Source organism: Camelus ferus, chromosome 5 (genome assembly GCF_009834535.1).
Source record: "Camelus ferus isolate YT-003-E chromosome 5, BCGSAC_Cfer_1.0, whole genome shotgun sequence".
Lineage (NCBI taxonomy): Eukaryota > Metazoa > Chordata > Mammalia > Artiodactyla > Camelidae > Camelus > Camelus ferus.
In genome coordinates this window covers 40282405-40299227 of record NC_045700.1, presented here as the reverse complement: position 1 = coordinate 40299227, position 16823 = coordinate 40282405, and the positions used below count along the sequence as shown (strand labels likewise).

The 16823-nt window shown below is 36.8% G+C and overlaps 1 protein-coding gene across 1 annotated transcript in view; it reads left to right on the top strand.

Annotated features, from left to right (window-relative positions):
* The first annotated feature begins 3690 nt into the window (after positions 1–3690).
* SLC38A11 (solute carrier family 38 member 11) overlaps positions 3691–16823 on the top strand; it is a 48121-nt gene continuing 34988 nt past the window's right edge. Inside the window, exons 1-5 of the mRNA XM_006182591.2 lie at positions 3691–4092; positions 4586–4703; positions 6554–6628; positions 12610–12744; positions 13678–13743. Coding sequence (XP_006182653.1) covers positions 4054–4092; positions 4586–4703; positions 6554–6628; positions 12610–12744; positions 13678–13743 — 433 coding nt within the window. The 5' untranslated portion in view covers positions 3691–4053. The remainder of the gene's footprint in view (positions 4093–4585; positions 4704–6553; positions 6629–12609; positions 12745–13677; positions 13744–16823) is intronic.

Genomic DNA, 16823 nt, shown 5'->3' with positions numbered 1-16823 from the left:
AGACAAATACAGGAAGCCACAAACCTCCATGGGAACCAGTGCCAGGTAGGGAAACCTGAGCTGAAACTGATGAATTTGTACCGAGTCATCAGGGGCCCCCACACTTCTGTGAATTTTACCTCCAGGAGCTCAATCAAGCTCTCACAGTATATACTGGAGAAAAATCTCCTCTTGCTTCTTGCAGGAGGAGGGGAAAGGAACCATTTTTAAACACTCGAGAGCATTCTGTTCTTCTTATGATGGTCTGCCCTTAGGAGAAACTATTTAACCAGAGCCTAACCTGCTGACATTTTATCAGAGCTTAACTGACCTGGGGGAAGAAAATACATAACCCCAGCCTACTATAACCATTCTGTTCCACCTAAGGAGGAGAGGAGTCCTGAGAAGCATGTGTGGAGTTCACAATCCAGGGGTACCAGCTCACTAAAGGACTGAGATCTACTCGTAGGACCAGCGAATGCTTCCTCTCCCTCCTCTTCACCATCATGTTTCTAAAGGTCTATTTACAGCAGTTCCTTGTTCCCATTACCTCATGTCCAGCTATCAAGGAAAAGTTATAAGACGTACTAAAAGATAAAAAATACAGTCTAAAGAGACAGAGCAGGCATTAGAACCAGACTGTGATGCAGGAGGCACGTTGGAACTAACAGACAAGGAATTTTAAAAACTCTGATTAAGTCGCTAACTATTCTAATGGCTAGACAACATACAAGAACAGACAGGCAATGTAAGCAGACAGATAGAAATCCTAAGAACCAAAATAAAATGCTATGGGTAAAAAACACTCTCTAACAAATACAAATGCCTTGATGGGCTTATTTATAGACCAGATATGGCTGAAGAAAGAAGTTCTGAGCTTGAAGATATCTAAATAGAAACCTCCAAAAATGAAAAGCCAAAAAAAAAAAAAAAAAGACTGCAAAGAAAAAACTCCAATCCCGGAATAGGATATCCCCAAACTGTGGGACAACTACAAAAAGTGTAATACATGCCCAACAGTAATACCCAAAGAAGAAGAGAGAGAAACAGAACAAATATTTGAAAAAACAATAAAAATTGCCTCAAATTAATATCAGATACCAAATCACAGATCCAAGAAGCTCAGAAAACACCAAGCTGGAGGAATGCAAAAATATACTACACGTAACAAATATCATTTTCAAACTACAGAAAATCAAAGATAAAGTTCTGGGGGAAAAAATGGGAAAAAAACAAAAACACCTGACCTATAGATGAACAAAGAAAAGTAAGAATTATATCCAACTTCTCCTCAGAAACCATGTAAACAAAAAAATGAAGTGAAATATTTAAAGTGTTAAGAGAAAAAACCACCTACTTAGAAGAATTCTGTACCCTGTAAAAAATATCCTTCAAAAGTGAAGGAGAAATAAAGACTTTCTCAGACAAACAAAAATTGAGGGAATTTGTTACCAACAGAAGTGCATTTCAAAATATTAAATTAAGTTATTTAAGGAGAAGGAAAATTATATAAGTCAGAAACTTAGATCTACGTAAACAAAAGAAAAGCATTAAAGGAGGAGTAAGTGAAGGTAAAATAAAAACATTTCTTTTTCTTATTCTTAATTGATCTAACAGATAACAGTTTGTTCAAAATAATAATAGCAATGATATATTCAATCATATATGCATAGTGTATACTATTAGAAAGGCCAAAATGTACAACACTGACAACACCAAACACTGGCAGGAACTCTCATTCATTCATTGTATCATTCAATACAAAATGGTATAGCCACTTTGAAAGACAATTCGGTGGTTTCTTACAAAAGTAAACACTTACCAAAGGACCCAGCAATTGTGCTTGTTGGCATTTGCCCAAAGGCGCTGAAAACTTACATCTACACAAAAACCTACACACAGGTATTTATAGTAGCTTTATCAATAATTGTCAAAACTTGGAAGCAACCAAGATATCCTTCAGTAGGTGAATGGATAAGTAAACTGTGGTACAATGGAGTATTATTTAATGCTAAAAAGAAATGAGCTATCAAACCATGAAAAGAAATGGAGGAAACTTAAATGCATATTACTAAGTGAAATAAGCCAATCTGAAAAGGCCACATACTATAGGATTCCAACTATATGACATTCTAGAAAAGACAAAACTATGGAGACAGTAAAAATATCAGTGGTTGTCAGGGATTAGGGGAGGGATAAATCAGCTCAACACAGGATATTTAAGGCAGTGAACTATTCTGTATGATACTACAGTGGTAGAAACATACCATTTCACATTTGTCCAAACCCATCAAATGTAACAACACAAAGAGCAAACCATAATGTAAATTATGAACTGTGGGTGATGATGTGTCAATGTAGGGTCATCAGCTGTAATAAATGTACAACTCTAGTGGAGAATATTATTAATGGCGGAGGCTCTGGATGTATGGAGACAAAGGGTAAATGGGAAATCTCTGTACCTTCTGCTCAATGCTGCAGTGAACCTAAAGCCGCTCAAAATAAAATAAATTCAATTTTTAAAACTTAATTAGTAAAGACTAAACACTTCCCCAAAAAAGTACAGAAATCCTATCTTAGTTTTCCTTCGTTGTGTAACAAATACCCCCAAAACTAGTGGTCTAGAACAACAATAGACATTTTTTATTTCACTTTTGTGGATCAGGAAGGGATAGCTTGGTTGGGTGGCCCTGGCTCAGGCTGCATTTGGAATGTTGGCTGGGGCTGTAGTCATCTGAAGGGTTGACTAGGGTTAAAGGATCATTTTTCAACATGTTTTACTCACAAGGCGTTGGCAGTAGACTCAGTTTCTTGCTGCAGGAGCCTTGAATGTCCTCGTGACACTGCAGCTGGCTTTGCCCAGAGCAAGAGGTCTGAAAGTGAACAAGGTAGAAACCACAACGACTTTAATGACTTAGTATCAGAGATTACACATGTCGCTTTCATCATCTGCAGTTTATTAGAAGCAATTTTGAAGAAAGTCTGACAAAATATTAATATTTGTTACTTCGACAGTGGAGAATATATGAAGTTTATAATTCTCTTTAGGTTTTTCTCTGGTTTTTGCATGTTTCATCATTTTAAATAAATGTTTATGAAAAAAACTTCTTTAATTATTTGATAAGTAGATGTTTTATTACACCTCTTACTATCCCTGAAACTGTTCTTTATGTATTCTGCCTCTTTGTGATTGAATATTCTCTGGGCCTGTTTCCTCATCTTTAAGGTAAGACGGGTGAAAAAGGGGTCATTTAAGATTCTTTGTAGTTCAGATACCTAAATGCCTTTCCCTTTCCATCCCCTGACACCCCACTCCGCCGGCTTTTAAGTTTCGTTATGTGATTCCATTATCAATCCATCTTCCTTTCCTTTGTGTAAATCTCCTTTTCTGAAAAGTCACCTGGAAACATTTGACCAAAGCATGCTTAGTAATCAGGTTTGCTAAAACTCTAGACAAGTTTTTCATTTTCCATTTAAAAGTTCTACATTTTCATCTGTTATCTCTGACATAAAAGAGGTGTAAGGAGCACGAGGAGGTGGTAATAGAGACGCTCCGTGGGAGCAGGGGTGCTACTGCGATCTTACCTGGACATCAGACTCCAGCCAAGGAGCAGCTAACTTGGGATGGACTAAATGAGTCCGTCTTAACTCTGTGTACAATCTGGGCAGGTCAGCGTGGGCGGAACAAACCGTACTTTGCCGCTGGAGGTTGGGAGGGAGGGTAAAATCAGGCAGGGGTGCGGGGAGAGAGGGCTGCCGGATCAGACACACCCTGTAGCATCTCCGCCTGAGGAGAAAGGTGCCCGTGGCTCCGCAAGCTCCCCAGAAAAACTGCGGAGGGCTGCTCGAGCCAAGGGAGCTCCGGCGGCAGCCCGCGCAGCCCGCGCAGCCCGCGCAGCCCGCGCAGCCCGCGCAGCCCGCGGAGGAGGGGGCGGGGGCGCCCGCGCAGCCTCTCAACCCGACTCTCCGGCCGCGCGCTGACCCCGGCCTGGGAGGTCGCGGAGGAGGCTTTTCCCGCCAGCGTCCAGCACCCGGGGCCGCGAACCTTCCACCTACGAGGGCGCAGGTGCAAACATGGGCTACCAGGGGCAGCGCCAGGTCGTCCCGCCGCAGGTAACGCTGGAGACGGGCGGGTTGTGAAGGCAGGTCCCTTCAAGTTTCATTCACCCTACAACAGAGTTTAGCTGTCTTCATTTGGTGTCTTGATTTAGCACCACGGAAGGTTCTCCAGGAGAAAAAGTTTTGCCTTGATATGACTTTTTTCTTTTTCTTGGCGGGCGTTTTTCCATATAACCCCTTTAATTTCGCAAAATCACATCACTGGTTCCTCAGAGATCCTGTACTCAAGGATTTCATGCAGCAGTCCGAGTACTTGGCGCAGCTTGTGATCAGGGCACTTTAGGATGGCGTTTATTTATAAAGTTCTGTTGAATTACTAGATATTATTGTTACTCTTCATTATCATCCTCATCATTATTTTCTTATCATTATTGAGATTACTTATTACTACTGATTTCGTGTTAGTCTCTTACACTGCGTATTTGTCTTACAATTTTATGATTTTTTGAGCTAGTCAATATGTATTTAATTGCCATTTTATATATAGAGCGATCTAGATGACAGAGAAACCCTCGTTTCGGAACATAAGCACAGAGGGGAAACTTGTCGTCAGTCTGCTGCTGTTTTTAATGTTGTCAACTCTATTATAGGATCTGGTATCATAGGTAAGTTTTTTGTTTTTTGTTTTTGTTTTTTTTTTTTAAGTAACAAGTCTCAGTTTAAAACATTTATTGTGTTGGTAGTATTCTTAGATTATTTTTAAAGGAAAAAATCTTAAATTATAAAATCGGTAATTTTTTTCCCCATAAACGTCTTTCCTTTCTTCCAATGTAACAATGTGCACACATCAGTCTTTTCTGCTGAGGGTTGTGATTCATACTCTTTCCACGTTTCAGAGCATCCTCCACATGTGGTAGATTAAGGTGAAGCTGACAATGGGAGATGCTGATTTTTTTTTCCATAGGCTTCATGATCAATTGATAATGTTACCTAATTTATTTTTTTCCCCTTTTCCTGGAGTGACCACCATTGCTTGAATCACCTCTGTATGACCTTCTAGAAGTGTAAAACCTCCAGGTATTTGGAAGTATTGGAGGTACAAAAATTTAATGTGAAAACATAACAATCTTGTGAAAAATTAAATCTGTGCAGTATTTCCTTACCCATTTATGTAGTGTTAAACTTTAAAGTACAAACTTACTATGATACATTAATTTTAAATATCATGTAATCAATACATAGAAATTGGTTAAATGTTTTTTTTTTTTAAATAAAGGACACAAATAGTCAGAATTGAAAGAAATGAGCAGCTCATATTTTCCCAAATTGAAGCAAGGGAAAAATTCTGACAAAATTAAGTGCATGGCATTATAATAATAAAGGCAGTTGTTTTTTTAGTGCTTATTATTCTTTTTATTATTTGAAAACATCCGATTTTAGAAAAAGCAGAGACAAAACAAAACCCTATAAATATTCATTGAGAATATTACTTTTTCCTATAAAGTTTTGACATTTTAGTCACAGTCATCTGGGTTGACTGTGGGTGTGGGTGTGTGTGCATATAAAACAATTATTGCACAATTTAAGTTGCAAGAATAAGCAATTAAATAGTATTACTTTTCTTAACTTTCACAAGTTGATGTGTTTCTTGATTTTACTTTCCATATATAGACAATTTGTTTTTCAAATGGTGGATAAAATTTAGGAACCTGAGGCAAAGTAGTAGGAAGTACTGGCAAAGGCTTGTTTGAAATTCTGCCTCTATGTACCACGGAGGTTTGGGCAGAACTCTAGAGCTCATTCCTAATATGAACAATTTAAGCTGATCCATGTCAGCAACTTTAAAAAGTACCTCTTAATTAGGCTCAGCAGATTTTTTCGGGGGGAATTTTTCAGAGAATACAAATCCTGGATGGAAATATTTTAAAGATGTTTTATTTTAAATATTATATTGTCATTAATCTAAAATTGCCCATTTCCAGAGAACTTCATAAGAAATAATGTTACTTACCCCCATCAGCTTTATAAAATATATTTTTGCCTCTCCTTTTCCTACAGGGTTGCCCATTTTGACCCCAGAGTTGGTCTTTCCTCATATCTCATAACCCTTCTACCCTCTCATTACCAGCTCTGCTTTTCCAGCCAGCATGTGAAGAGAGCAAGGACAGCCCTGGGTCATTACCCTCCACAGATTCTAGGTTGTTTGTCCCCCTGACCCTGAAGTGAACATTTCTCATGTGAACTGGCATCTGTTATTCATCTGATGCTTTCTAATTCTTATTCTTCCATTTTATCAACTTGCTCTCTTGACAAGTCCTTAACTTACAACATTTTATTCTGAAATAGGTATTAATATGCTAACATTTAACTTTAGTATTCCTATGCACTGTTTGTGACTATGTGATATAAGCGTGCCAATTTACTTAGCCTATTATGTATAGGAATTGGGGGGAAATATCTGTATTTCTGTATATTTTATTAATGTGACAGGTGGGGTATTTTATGTTTTTTGCAGGATTGCCTTATTCGATGAACCAAGCTGGCTTTCCTCTGGGAATATTGCTTCTATTTTGGGTTTCATATATCACAGGTAAAATACTATTTAATTGCTTATTCCTGCAACTTAAATTGTGCAAGAATTGTTTTACATGCACACACACCTACACCCACCCACACACACACACACACACATCCTGTAACTGAATTTTCCAATTAAAAAGTGCATCAAAGGATCCTAAAGAATTTAGACATTTATGTCTGAAGAGATTTTCTTTTCTTGCTAATCCTCTGAACAGATTAGAAAAGCATTATATATTACCAGACCCAAATCCTTTTCATGTGCCTTTTTCACTTTATGCAGAACGTGGTAGATGAGGGAGTCATTTTAAAGATTGATTAAAGCTGAGACTCTCCTCTCAAAATGTAGACTTCAGGGACTCCTTTCCTGAAAAAACCGTGGGCAGACGCACACTAATGAACAACCTTTTCCAGCTCTGTTGGTGCAGGGGGCACCGAGAGCCCTGGTGCTCAGCCAGCCTGGGTCACCACTCCCTCCCCACCCAGCCCTTGTCTGCCCGGGCTCCCTGCCTACCACCGTCTTCAAGTGCAGCAGTAAGGTGCTTCGGTATCCTTTCTTCTGTTCTGCTTCTCACTTTTCATGCAACATGTTCATTCACACCCAGATTTGGCCACTCCACCGTTTAAGTGCAGGCGTTACAACTCCCAATCATCTCCCCTCCTGATGTTCTCACCCCTGCCCCGTCATCCCACCAGCTCACCTCATGACAAATGCAAGTTCTTTCCTCTACCTTAGAATCACTGTGTGTGTATGTGTGTCTGTGTGTGTGTGCGTATGTGTGTACAGCAATCACAAAGAGACACGCCCCTGCAGTGGTGGCCGCTGTGTGGGACCACCTTGATGTCTGTCCCCAGGGAATGCAGAACACCTCTGCTGTCTCCCTCTCCAGAGTGGGGACCTGGACCTCAGTGATATCACCTTCCTGTGGGGTCATGAACCCCAGCCACCATTTCCCCACAGCCTTCAGTCAAAGACTGACTGGGAGAAGCCCCAAAGCTGGCTTCCCTGCCTCCAGGAGGAACCAATGTGTGGTGCACTTGGAGCTCAGGGCGCCTCTACCATGCTGGGCAAGGCTGCAGCTGGTCTCCACCCAAGACCACATCCCTGCTGAGCTCTCTCCCTGCCCTGTCCCTTTACTCCCCTTCTCCTGGGAGTGCTCCCTCAAATCCCTCACCTAAGAATCTCTGCCTCAGCTCTGCTTCTGAAGACCCTGACCAAGATACCATCCCTCACAAAACCTCAGGTTTCCAAATGCAGCCTGTAATTTGGCTGTTTTTCCTTAGGCTGAGAAAGAAAGTAAAGCATGTGGTAGATAGCAAAGTCAGAGCTGCAGAGACCCTGGCTCCCTTCCTCCCTGATTCTTCTCACCACCCTGACTCCCCAAACCTGAGCTGCTTTTAGTTTTTACAGCTCTTAATTTGTAGCTTAAGACCCATAACTTGGTAACATGGAACCCATTACTTAGTGCTTATTCAGAGTTGCTGGTATTTAAGAATTGCATTTTATTCATGAGAGCATTTATTACACTAAAAATTTCATTCAAGGATTTGCTGTTGTCATTTTTAATTTCCTGTTTCCCAGTCAATCAGCACTGACAAATAATTCATTTCCCCCCAAGTGTAATAACCAGGGTTTATCTAAGTGCATTGTAAACATTTATGCACATTGTAAACCATTAGATAGAGAAAATTTTAAAATATATACCACCTAAGGATTCAATCAATACTTGAGGAGAATGAATAGCTTCTTAAAGCCAAGTCACATTATACATCCATAGATCACAATATGAATAACTTTTTCAGCTGATGCTATACATAAACCTACAGCAATGACTATGAGCAATTCTTTGCAAAGCCATATATTGCAAAATTACTAATCCATGGAAGTTAGTTACTCTTATTAATTAAGCTGCAAGATAAAAATCCTTAAATGATTTTGATGAATAAAGGATGACCACACAGATGCAAAAAAAAATTGTAGACTATGATTCATTTTTTTCTTTTTTTTTTATTTTATTTCGAAATTAGGCTTTTAAGAGCAAAATCTACAAATTGGGGTATAATACTGAATTGTTCTTTAAATTGATGCTATAATTATACAGTGGTTTGTTTCTACAATTATTCTTTTGTCTTTCTAAAGTCTTTGGCTTTTTAAATGAGATATGTCCAGTTCAACAAGTAGTGTTTCTAAGTTCTGTTTTCATGTTTGTGAAATGTTGGGGAACGAGGAAGAATTGTAAATATTTACACCAAATAGTTTTATTTTAATTTGCTTTAAGATTCTCATATTTGTTGATTAGAGTAAAATAATTTTTATTGTCCAAGCATACATAATGATGGAAAAGAAAATTTCCCTCTTAAATAACACAGATTCATTCACAGATTATCTAAGATTTTCATAAAATATATTTAAAGTGAGATCAAAATGTTACAGGGATTGATTTTGAGATTCTTAAAACTTTTTAAAGAAATTTATTTATAGCTCATATTTAACAAGTAGATGAAAACATTTATTATTAACCAAATTCTTACCAAGTTGTTAACTTTAAGCAATACATTTTGAACTTTTATAAAGTTAAGCATTCTCATCCCAAGCATACAGTTCTTCACCAAAACTTTACAATATCTATGAAACTGGTTAGCTCCTGTTACTCAAGGCCTCATTGATTCTCTTCTTCGGCCATTAAGTTGCTGTTGAGTTTTCCTGCCTTTAGCATCTGTCTACTTCCTGATCTGTCCTCCATATTGTTGCAGGAGTTATCTTTGTAAAACTTCAGCATGGTCTCTGTTACGCCCCCACTCAAGACATGTCAACACCCTATAATGACAACAGAAAAAAATATATTGCATTTAAATTCTCGCATGTTTCAGCCACTGTCTACATTTTTTGTCTCATCTCCCCACTAATCTGACTTCTTTCACCCTGTCACCAACACTGCGATGTGTGGGATTTATGTTTTAGCCGTTCTGGACTATTCCATTCCCCACATGTAGAATATGCCTTCACACTGACGTTCCATGGACAGTCCCCCTGCTTGACATTTTTTTTACTTCACTACCTGGTGAAAACCTGTTTGAAGTATTTCAAAGCACTCCTCAGCTCTTCTGTGTAGCTTTTCTTAGTTTTGAACAAAGAACATAGAATTAATTACTATGCCATTTGTGCTTGCAGAATATTTTAAAATATATTTATTAGGTCATTTATCATGTTAAATCTGAATCAGATATGTAGACGTCTAGCCATCTTGCTATACTGATCATAGATTCATTCAACAAATATTCACTGACACTGCTGCCATTATAGCAATGAAGACCATTATTCCTGCCTGCATGAAGCTCACACTGTAGTATGTGAGGCAGGAAAAAAACCCACATAATTATAATATTTCATGAAAAATACCATAATACAAATATGTGCACAATAGGGATACTGGCATTTAACCCAGCTTTAAGGGTGCAGGCATATTTGGAGGAGAAAGAGACACCTTCGCTGACTGTTAATGGAAAAATGTGAGTGAGCAAAGAAGATGAAAGGGTACTCTAAGCAGATGGAAATGTGGAAATGCAGAAGAGAACTGTAGAAGTGATTCAGTCTGGCCAAAGTGTAGGGCTGATGTTCGTAAGTGGAAAGAGACGAAGTTAGGTTTGCAGAGGCATTTATGAAGGTTCCCATGTAATGATAATCATTACCATTTCCTGAGGACTAGCTCAATGCTGAGCATAATGCAGCCACTATACTTTATCTCCTGACTCCATGAAGTAGGTATTCATGTTCTAATTTTTATGGAGGAGGAAATTGAGACTTTAATAAGTTAAAATGATTTGCCCAAAGTCTGCAGTTACTGGCAGCAGAGTTGAGGTTTTGGTTAAGTGCATGGATTCTGGGGCTAGACTGCCAGGACTCTTCCTAAATGGGACATCATAATAGCACCTACCTAGGGTTGTTGTGAAGATTAAACAAGTTAATATACATAAAGCATTTAGGAAAAGGCCTGACGCACAAAAACTGTTGTGAAGTATTTGCTAGTGCTTTACCATTACCATCGGACTTCAAATACAAGGCTTTTTCCACCACCATTTGCAGCCTATAGATAATAACCAAGAATAGCACAAGTTCTCATTCCTTTAGCCTCTAGAGCATGCCAGGCATAGTGGTGGGCATTTAAACATCATCCTGCACACAGACTCTTCAAGGCTGGGCTATTGCCTTACTTTGCATGTGAGACTGAGGAAAGTCAAGTCCTTCACCCAAGATCCCACAGCAAATAAATGATTTTTTTCTGAAAAAAAATATGAAAAGGAGTTGATTTTTATCCAGAGGCATCAGAGGATTCCCCAGGAGGATTTTAAGCAGAAGGCAAGGTGAGATTAATGCTGTGGTCAGATTCATCTGATAGAGGGAGAATGTCAAGAAACTCTTGGGAGGAGATGTCACAAGTTTCTTGATCGGGGGCCAGATTGGTGGAGAGAACTATTAGGAGTTTTTGCAGTAATCCAGGTAAGAAGTGATAAAGGCCTAAGCCCTAAGATTAAGCAGGTTAGAGATTGGAAATGAGGAGACAGAGTTGAATAATTTATGATGCAGTAGTTAATGAACTTGGTGACTAAAGGAATATCGAAGGTGATGGATAATGAGAACTCTAGGGCGATTCTCAGGTTTCTGTTGATATTATTCACAGTTTGGAGAAATATGGATACAGAAGCAGGTTCCTGAACAAATATATAAATTAGAAGTTGGACATTTAAAATCAAGATGCCTATGAGATCTCCAAGGTAAAATGTTTATTAGACAGCTAGATGTAGAAATCTGGAGTTTTGGAGGAATCTGGGCAGAAGATACAAATTTGGGGGTTACTAACATCTGTATGAAAATTGAAACCACAGGCATGACTAAGATCACAGTAGCATATCTTGAAAAATGAGGAAAAAGTCCAAGAATCCAGGGTTTGAAGAGAGTTAAAGAAACTGGAGAAAAACTGAGTATAATTGGCCCAAAATGTAGGAGGAAATCCAAGAGGAAGTGATGTCACAAAGGCCAAGGGAGGATGATTGAGAAAGAGGGATTGAATGGTAAAGAGGAAAAATGCTCCTGAAAGCAAATATGATTGAGATTTAGGAGGTATCAGTTGGATTTATCAACTGGGAGCTCATGGATGAACTTGGTGAAAGAAGTTTCAGTGAAGCAGGGGGGACTCATAATTTGTCTTTTCTTCTTTGTCTTCAAATACATTTCCAAATAACTTAAAGGATCAAAAATTCAGCTGTGAATTTTGGAAGTGTGAGTGAGAAAAAATAAAAAGCAGTAACTGTGTACCCAATACAGCAGTTGGTGTTCAAAAAACACCGAGTTAAATGAAAAAAGAGAGAGAGATAAACTTTTAATTATATAATATCTGTATATTTGTATCTTCAGCTTAAACTCCAAAACTGGAACTTAAACATCTAAATGTAAATTAAAAAACAATTCTTAGAGTGCTCTCTTAACCATAATAACTATAAAATAAAGTTACTAGTAGTACTTTGTTATAAACACACGACTTGATTCTTTTAAATCTTTTTTTTTTCTGAATGCCTACAGCATTTTTTATTTTCAGTCTTTAAGCGTTGAATGCCTGTGAAATATTGGATTAATAACTACTTTCTATTGCTTGGACAGTTGAGCCACGTCTTGTTAATAGTCATTGCTCTGGTTAGGTTAGGAAAGTAAAATGAGAAACCGAAGCTTTAACTCTGGTCTTCATACCCTCTTCTGTCCAGTTCATTGCATGGATATGTTACGTATCTTTGCATCTCAGTTGAAAACATATAACTGGAAACAGTACAGTTTCATGAAACATAATGTTTTATGAAAAGAAAGTAAGCCTTTCCATGCTAAATTACTGTAGCATTAAATCCTTCTTTAAAGTTTCTCTTTTTCTTTAAGTCAAAACATAAAAAGAAAACCTTTATATTAAATATAATCTGACATTTGTTTAATGGTTATTTTTGCCACAGACTTTTCCCTTGTTTTATTGATAAAAGGAGGGGCCCTCTCTGGAACAGACACTTACCAGTCTTTGGTCAATAAAACTTTTGGCTTTCCAGGATATCTCCTACTCTCTGTTCTACAATTTTTGTATCCTTTCATAGGTAAGATGAATGCAAAAATGAATATTGTAATTATTTGCATAAACACACAGCCATTTCTGAATAGAATAGTTTTAATAGTCATTAAATAGTCATTAAAGAATACTAGCGGTTGAAATATTTTCCACGTGAAGTGTTTATCTTTAGCCGTTTTCCCCTTGTTTTCTGGTTCTTTTGGTTGGTTTTCTACGTATTTCATTGAAATAAAATGAGGGTGATTTTCATTCAGTTAATGGTTGTAATTCCCTAGTTTGGTGAAAAATAGAATGAGCTGGTATTACACTGAATGAAAGAAATAATAGATTTCTTCTGGGGCTGAAATATTTTTCGAAAACCTAAGGATCTGTGGACATGATGTACAAGGTCAACAGGCTATTTATAGTTTGCACCTAGTACTTCTTAAATAAGTAAAATGTTAACATTCACCAATGGCCAAATTGACTTCATTTTAAAATTAGTAACGCAGAAGCTATTGTTCAAACCACTGGTTCCTTCTGTCTACACAGAAGGCTAAGGATATATCTTCCCCAAATCTTACTTTTTTTAACTGAGGGGATATTTTGGAGCCTTCACAATTTTCTATTGTTGTTCCTCACTTTGAGCAATACATGTGTTCCTAAAACCGTGTTTAGAAACTGAGATTTCATGACAAAACAAATTCCATTTTAAATGACTACCAAAACTCACTATTATTTAAAGATTGATTCTGAAAGAATCGATTTGTAAAATGAAAATCTTTTTGTAATACAAGTTGATATTATCCCATAATCTGTTGTCTAGTTATTTTTAAAGTTGTACATAATTGTTATTATAATATATACTTGAAAGTAAGATTATGCCAATATTTGGGAATTGATAACAGATTACTTTCAAAATATTCAAGATGAAATATGTGATGGCTTGTTGGTGACTGTATTATTTTAATTATGTTTTTAGCTATGATAAGTTATAACATAATAACTGGAGATACTTTGAGCAAAGTTTTCCAAAGAATCCCTGTAGGTAAGTCAATGAATTTATTTTATATAGTTATTCACAGTTAATGTGGTCCATAATAAATTTTTTTCATAATAATTTTAAAGTAAAATATTTGCAAATGTTGCAATTGAGTGACTTCAAATATCTAGTAACATCTATGATCCAGTCTGATACTAAAGTATTAATCTCCTTTTAGATATAGTTTTGTTCTTATTTAGCTGTTTAATAAATTATTATTTATATACTTTGAATACTTTATTTTTTAATATTTTATGCTACATAGGTACTATTTGTGCTACACCATTTCTTAAATAAGCAAACTGACCTTTGTCCCCACAATTTGTATTAAGATATTTAATATTGTAAAATTAGCCTTTTTTAATGTGTAGTGCTGTGAGTTTTGGCAAATGCATACAGTCATACAACCATGGCCACAATCAAAATACAGTACAATTCCATTATCCCGCCCCCCAAATTTCCTTGTTCCCCTTTACAATCAAAGTTACCCACATCTCCAGCCCCTGGAAGCCACTGATCTGATTTTTCTTCCTACTTTGGCTTTTCCCTGAATGCCTAATAAATGGCATCATATAGAAGGTAGCCTTTGCAGCTTGACCTCACTCACTTAGTATAGTCCATTTGAGATTCATCCATGTTTTGGGGTGTATCAGTAGTTTGCTCTTTTATCTTTCATTGCTGAGGAATATTCCACTATGTGGATGAATACAGTTTACCTGTCATCCAGTTGAGGGACACTGAGATTGTTTCCAGGTTCATGTAATTATGAAAAAGCTACTATGCAGGGAAGAAACTATATTCAATACCTTGTAATAGCCTATAATGAAAGAGACTATGAAAAGGAAGATATATATGTGCAACTGAATCACTATGCTGCACACCAGAAATTAACACAACACTGTAAGTCGACTGTACTTCTATTAAAAACAAAGAAAAAGCTGCCACGAACATTTCAAGCAGAACTTTTCAGCATGCCGCTACCCCATTCCCTGTTGGCCCTTTTACCATATCATGGGCTATTGGAATAATTCAGAGATCATGAGTCTTTTTCTTTGAAGAGTTCTTCATCCAAGCCACATAATCCCCATTTCATAGTGACTTAACTCGATAGTTGTTTTATCGTTGAAACTGATGCAAAAACACCTTTCCTCTTAGTGCATGAATCACTCATTCTAGAGACATCCAAACAGAGTAAAACAAAACCTAAAACCTATTCCTCTCACAGAGTTAAGTGGAAACTAAAACCAGGGACATTTGAGCATCAAATCACAGACCTACTACTTGCTAGCTGTGTGACCTTGAGAAGGCTAATGCCCTCTCTGAGTTCTAGCCCCTCTTCACTAAATTATGAATTAGAGTATCACCTGCTTCATAGAATTAATGTGTGAAACAGGAGAGACAACACAAACAAGGCCTTGCAAAGGGAAGGCTTACCCAGCATCGTTCCCTGTCGTCTGTAGTTGCTGTCCTTGCCCCCAACCTCCAAATCATGTTTTCATAAACTGAGATCATGTGAGCGGATAGAATATGAAAGAAAATGAGAAGAATATATACCTTATATACAAAATAATGTCAGTTATGTAAAATATCTATTTCCATAAATAAGGACAAAATAAGAAAAATATATTCACATATAAACTGTGGTTATCTTTTAATTGTGGGACACATGGGATTTTTATTTTCTTTGTTATTTTTCAGTTTTTCAAAAAAGCATTATGATTTAGAAAAAAGCTTTTTATCACCTTATTTTCTTATTTGAGAAGTAATACAATAGTGTGAGGACAATATTAGAAAACACAGCTAAGCAAAATAGAGAAGACAGGACATACTCATAATCTCCTTTTTTTGAGACAACCAAGGAGGGACAATCCTTCTAAGAGTTCATTCCTTCTTTCCTTTTTTCTTCCTTTTTAATGTATGCTTTCAGAGTTTTAAGGACGCATGAAACTTCAGACATTCTTATAAATAACACTATATGTCTTGTGTTATAACATGCCTCTTCACATTCTCATATCAAAATATAGGGATCTGTCCTATTTACTTTAACGGTAGTTCAGTATTCTATGTAGTATCTACTGTACAAGTGAGATAGACCACAATTAATTTAATTTTCTCTGAAACATTTTGATCACTTACTGATTTTTAATTTCACAAATAATATATGAATACATACTCTTCATAAAAATAAAACATCATAGAGAAATCTAAAGTTTCCTTTGAAACCCCCTTCCTGGTTGTTAGTTTTATAATCATCAAAAATGACTTTTAAAAAAGTAAGTCACATAACAAAGAGCACACTTGATTCTTATCACAGTTTTCTCATAGTTGTTAAATGGGATATTTTATCATGTGTGCTTTGTTTGTATGTCTTGTAAAGCCAAATTATTTTTGGAAGTAAGGAAAATCCTTAGCAAAGTCATATTTTTCCCCTGAAATATATCACCAATGTCTTAGACTGGTAAGTGGACAGTTGCTTTTGCTTTTCTCAGATAACCAAAGCCTTGGTTCTTGATACAAGTTAAAGTAATGAGAAATAATTATTAGAAGTAGTGTGTGTAGATAATTTTGAAATTTTTCAAAAATTTCAATGTTCAATTTTCTTTACTATTGTTTAAACATTTAAAATCCTTGTTCAGGCACATTTCTGTTAAAAGACACATGTAGGTAATAGATCTCAGCATTGGATTGTTAGTGAAAAAAGTCCTTTATGCTGATGGAGACCCTCAGTTACTGGGCTCCTCCGTGCTCTAGGGCTGTGAATTTTCCCAGTAGAAGGAAATATATTTTCTACCAAACATATTTGTAGAGCAAATGGTTTGAAGGGATACAAAGACCAGATACACAAATAATTTAATTCAAATTATGTTCACTGAGAACTATGTAAATAATTGAGTTCAAGGTTTTTGGAACTTGAACTTCCTGTTTTATTGTTTTGATTCACAATGTTAAGATGATTGTTTAGTTATGGCTGAATTGAATGAATACCCACGGTAAATTATTTCCATTCTGGTATATACGTGTGTGTGTGTGTCTGTGTGTCTGTGTGTGTACACACGCGTGTGTGTGTGAAATTTATGCCACATTGA